At 47.7% G+C, this 4417-nt stretch overlaps 1 protein-coding gene across 1 annotated transcript in view; it reads right to left on the reverse strand.

The window, feature by feature from the left end:
- The window catches only part of UCK2 (uridine-cytidine kinase 2), a 67344-nt gene extending 63179 nt beyond the window's left edge, over nucleotides 1–4165 (reverse strand). Inside the window, exons 1-2 of the mRNA XM_029933413.1 lie at nucleotides 4056–4165; nucleotides 3752–3805 (exon numbers count right to left, since the gene is read on the reverse strand). Coding sequence (XP_029789273.1) covers nucleotides 3752–3805; nucleotides 4056–4165 — 164 coding nt within the window. The remainder of the gene's footprint in view (nucleotides 1–3751; nucleotides 3806–4055) is intronic.
- Nucleotides 4166–4417: the final 252 nt, after the last annotated feature.

Consider the following 4417-nt stretch of genomic DNA (forward strand, 5'->3'; position numbering starts at 1 on the left):
GGGGGGGGGGAGGCCTGGCACTGGCAACGCCCCAGGCTTGGGAAGCAAAATTCGGAGGAGCCTGGGAGAGTAAGATGAAGCAAAGAGTTACTGTCGTTTGCCCGTTATTGAGGCTAAAAACTTGTGTTTTCCCCAGATGAAAAATTTTCCCCCTCCCGTTTGCCAAAATATGTCAGCGGCTAGCTCTAAATATTTCCTCTCTTGGAAACACCATCCTCTTTAGTAAGGGAGCCCCTAGAGTTTTTCTCCCCGGAGAAAGGTAATCCAGGGGGTTATCTGAAGGGCGCCCTCCCCCCAAAAAGCAAGGGCCTTGCCAACCAGTCTGAAATCACCAATGCTGGTGAGGTTCCTGCGGAGTTAGGATTTATGAAAACATTAAAATAGTAATGTCATTGTGACCCATGAATACCTTTCAGTGAGCTGGGTTTTCAGAGGTGGGCCATTGGTCACTTGATTAGGAAGGTAGTATCTGCTGGTGACTCAGGGCAGCCCCCAACCTCGGGAGGCAGATTTCTGCCTTCACTTATAGTTCGGTGAGCCGGTTACATCATCTCCCTGGGCCTCCGTGTTCTCGTCTGTTACATGGGAATGATAATGGAAACTCACCCTGGGATGGTGGTGCTACATGAATTGTCACATTTAAAGTTCTTAGAACGGGGTGGGGGGTGGATAGGTAGGACTAGACCAGTAGCTTCCAGCCTCTGCCCCTGTGAGCCTAGAACCCGTGAGCTGATGATGGGCTCCCACAGTCTAAAAGACAGCTTTACATCAATAGCATTCTTTTCAAACTTGGTAAGTTACCTTAAATTCAGAATTCTTTTGAGGAAAATTTGCTAGAGCAAATTAAGCATCTTAGCAAAATGACCTTTCACTTTTGAAATAGGTCACGTCACCATCCCAAACCCAACTCCGCAGAAGCTCCCACAGGAGACTAAGAGGGAGAGAGTGGCTCTTAGGTAGAGACACGCCTTTGGGAGGGTGCCTTACCACGTGGCTGTGGGGTGGGTGCGTTTTAGCTGACTCATGAGTCTGCCTCTCCTCCCCCAAGGCTTTTCTCCAGTAAGGAGATCTGATAGTCTTCAAAGACTTTTGCAGAGTTCTTTATAGCCCAAGATAAAGCCTAATGGGACTTGGAAAACTTGATGGACCCAGAGCTGAGGGGATATTCGGTAGCTAGAGAAAAGAAGAGAAGTAAAGAATGCTACATCCTCTAGGAACTTGTCCTAAATCTCCACCTTCCTGAGTTCATTGGTTGTTTTATGTTTGAGAGAGGTGGGGGGAAGGGCAGAGAGAGAAGGGGACCAAGGATCTGAAGTGGGCTCTGTACATGAGATCAAGACCTTGAGTCAAAGTCAGAGGCTCAACCCACTGAGCCAGCCAGGCACCCCGCCCCCACTCCTTATTTCTATAGCCTTTTCCCATGATATTTCATCATAATTTTTTTTCAAATATTAAGTTTAAATATTTTAAACACTGACGGAACCACCGTCTAGACTCTACCACGAGCATCATGCTACACTTGCTCTCTCACACTAGCCGTGTGCCTATCTCTCCAGCCAGCATGTTTTTATTGTAGCACTTCGTTGCCTTTACCTTGTTTGTTTGAAGACTTACTGCAAACTGATTTGTACATTTCTTGCTTTTTCTTTTAATTGCTATATCCCAGCATCTAAAACAGTTTCTGGCACATGTAGGACCTTAATAAATGTTAGTTGAATAAAGGAAGTGTAAGAGTTACCTTAAGATGGCGACCAAGCGGCCATTTTGCTGTGGGTTGGAGAAAAAACACCTGCACCTACGACCCCCCCCACCCCTCACCTGCAGACCTGGAATGTTCCGGGCCAGTTTGAAAACAGCCAATCATGAAGCCCCAGCTTCCCATCACCCTGAGGAGGCAACCTATTCCATCCTGCCACGTCCCTGAAATGCCCTTATTTGGTGGTCTGTCCTCCCAGGACCAGACCGGAAGTCTTTCACCCATAAAATACCTTGCCCCTCCCTACCAGGCGCGACTTCCCTGACTCCTCACTCCCGGAGTCACGGACCCTCGCCCCGGAATCGCAGATCCCAATAAAGGCTTTCTTGGCTCCATAACTTGATCTCTCTCTTTCCTCTCATCTCTGCCTCCATCTATTAAATCTTACAGGAAGAAACACATGTCTCATTTTTACATTCTCAAAGCCCCACTGGGCAGAATGACAGGCAAATAGGCAGCATGTTGAATGTATCCAATCACCAAATGAAGAATGCGGAAGCGATAAAAGTACCAGCAAGTAAACTTCTCTCACCATTTTGGAATGAAAGGTGGTGTTCCCTAGATGCTATTTATGTGGTTCCTACTCTTATTTCCAGATGTTTTCTTTTCCTGGCATTCCAAGCAACTGTCCACATCTAGTCTTGTGTGTGCATCCATTAACTAGTCCAGCCAACTCATTAACTGAGCTGACTCATTACACATCTCTCTGCACCTTGTTTAAAGATTTTAGGGGCATCTGGGTGGCTCAGTCGGTTAATGGTCCAACTTCAGCACAGGTCATGATCTCACGGTTCATGGGTTCAAGCCCTGCATCGGGCTCTGTGCTAACAGCTAGCTCAGAGCCTGGAGCCTGTCTTCGGATTCTGTGTCTCCCTCTCTCTCTGATCCTCCACTGCTCACACTGTCTCGCTCACTCTCTCAAAAATAAATAAAAACAAGGGCACCTGGGTGGCTCAGTCCATTGAGCATCCAGCTTCAGCTCAGGTCACGATCTCACAGTTTGTGGATTCGAGCCCCACATCAGCTCTGTGCTGACAGCTAGCTCAGAGCCTGGAGCCTGCTTCAGATTCTGTGTCTCCCTCTCGCTCTGACTCTCCCGTGCTCAAGCTGTCTCTCTCAAAAAATAAATAAATAAATAAATAAAGATTTTATTTTTGGGGGGCACCTGGGTGGCTCAGTTAGTTAAGCCTCCAACTCTTGATTCTGTGTCAGGTCATGATCTCATAGTTTGTGGGTTCCAGCCCTGCATGGTGTCCTGTGCTGACAGCGTGGAGCCTACTTAAGATTCTCTCTCTCTCCATCTCTCTCTGCCACTCCCCTGCTCATGAAAAAAAAAAAAAGGATTTTATTTTTTTATGTAATCTCTACCTTCAACATGGGGCTTAAACGCACAACCCTAAGAGCAAAAGTCTCATGGTAATCCGAGCCAGCCAGGCACCCCTTCTGGACCTTGTTTAACAATAATTTTGATTTCTGTGCATAAGTTAATATACATAAAAGTGCTCTTGAAAAAAACAAAAGCAGTCTATATAAAGGTGAGGCCTAATTAGCAAGGACATCCCGCTGCACTCTTTCCCCGTTTTCACTCTATTCTGTCCCTAGGGCTGCCTTGCCTCCGCATAAGGAAGTCACCCAAGCCCATTTAAATGAAGAGTATTCTCAGCACCGGTGACCTCCACAAGGGCGCTGTGTCTCGGCTCTCTATAAAGCGAGGCAGGCTGTCCGTGCTGTTCTCTGTGCTGTGTCATCCTCCCTCGGGAGCCTGGTCACCAAATCCCACAGCCAGGGTTGCTCAGATCACGTTTGAGTCTCCTGTAGCAATTCCGCTGCGGATTCGGAGGTGAGCGATTTCCAAACGTCGTCCTTCCCCTGCCACGAAGGGAAAAAAAATCAAACCTGTTCAATAAAATCCAGAGTTAGAACAGATTCAAGAAAATCCATTTCCCTCGGTCTCTGGGATCATTTTATTCCCTGTGCAGACTTCAGTGTGCTCACGTTCTGGCCTGGTTATCAGAAGGGGATGAAGTCGGCATGAGTGTGCACTTGCAGCTGTGGCCAAAGCACAAAAAGAGACACTGCCAATCCCGGTCCTCTGTCTGCCGGGAATACTCCCTGGTGTGTATCTGACACCTTCTGCCTCCATGTGCTTCACAAAACATGGAAACTCTCACATTTCCAACAGAGGAAGAAAAAAGTCTCAACGAACTTTAGCTTGTCCCTGAAATGTTTTGGTTTTCTGTATGGCCTTTCTTCATCAGCTTGCTAGGACGGATCCTAGGCGCGGTTCTGAAAAGCCGGCCAGATGATATTAAAGCTCCTCATATCTAGCTCTGTGATGGCGATGACGTTCTCAGATACTGTCGGCAGCGTGTCACACGGCACAGTCTCTAGTCCCAGCAGCCCCAGCATCTGGGATGCAAAGGCTTGGGCCCCATCCCACAACCGAAGAGTCCAGGGGCGCCTGGATGGTTCCGTCCGTGAAGCGTCTGACTGACTTCTGGTCTGGGCTCAGGTCATGATGTCACAGTTTGTGAGATCAAACCCCGCATCGGGCTCTGTGCTGACAGTGCGGAGCCTGCTTGCGATTCTCTGTCTCCTCTCTCTGCCCCTCTCCACTCTCAAAAATAAATAAACATTAAAAAAAAAAAAAAGAATCCAAAA

This window comes from Suricata suricatta, chromosome 3 (assembly GCF_006229205.1).
Source record: "Suricata suricatta isolate VVHF042 chromosome 3, meerkat_22Aug2017_6uvM2_HiC, whole genome shotgun sequence".
Lineage (NCBI taxonomy): Eukaryota > Metazoa > Chordata > Mammalia > Carnivora > Herpestidae > Suricata > Suricata suricatta.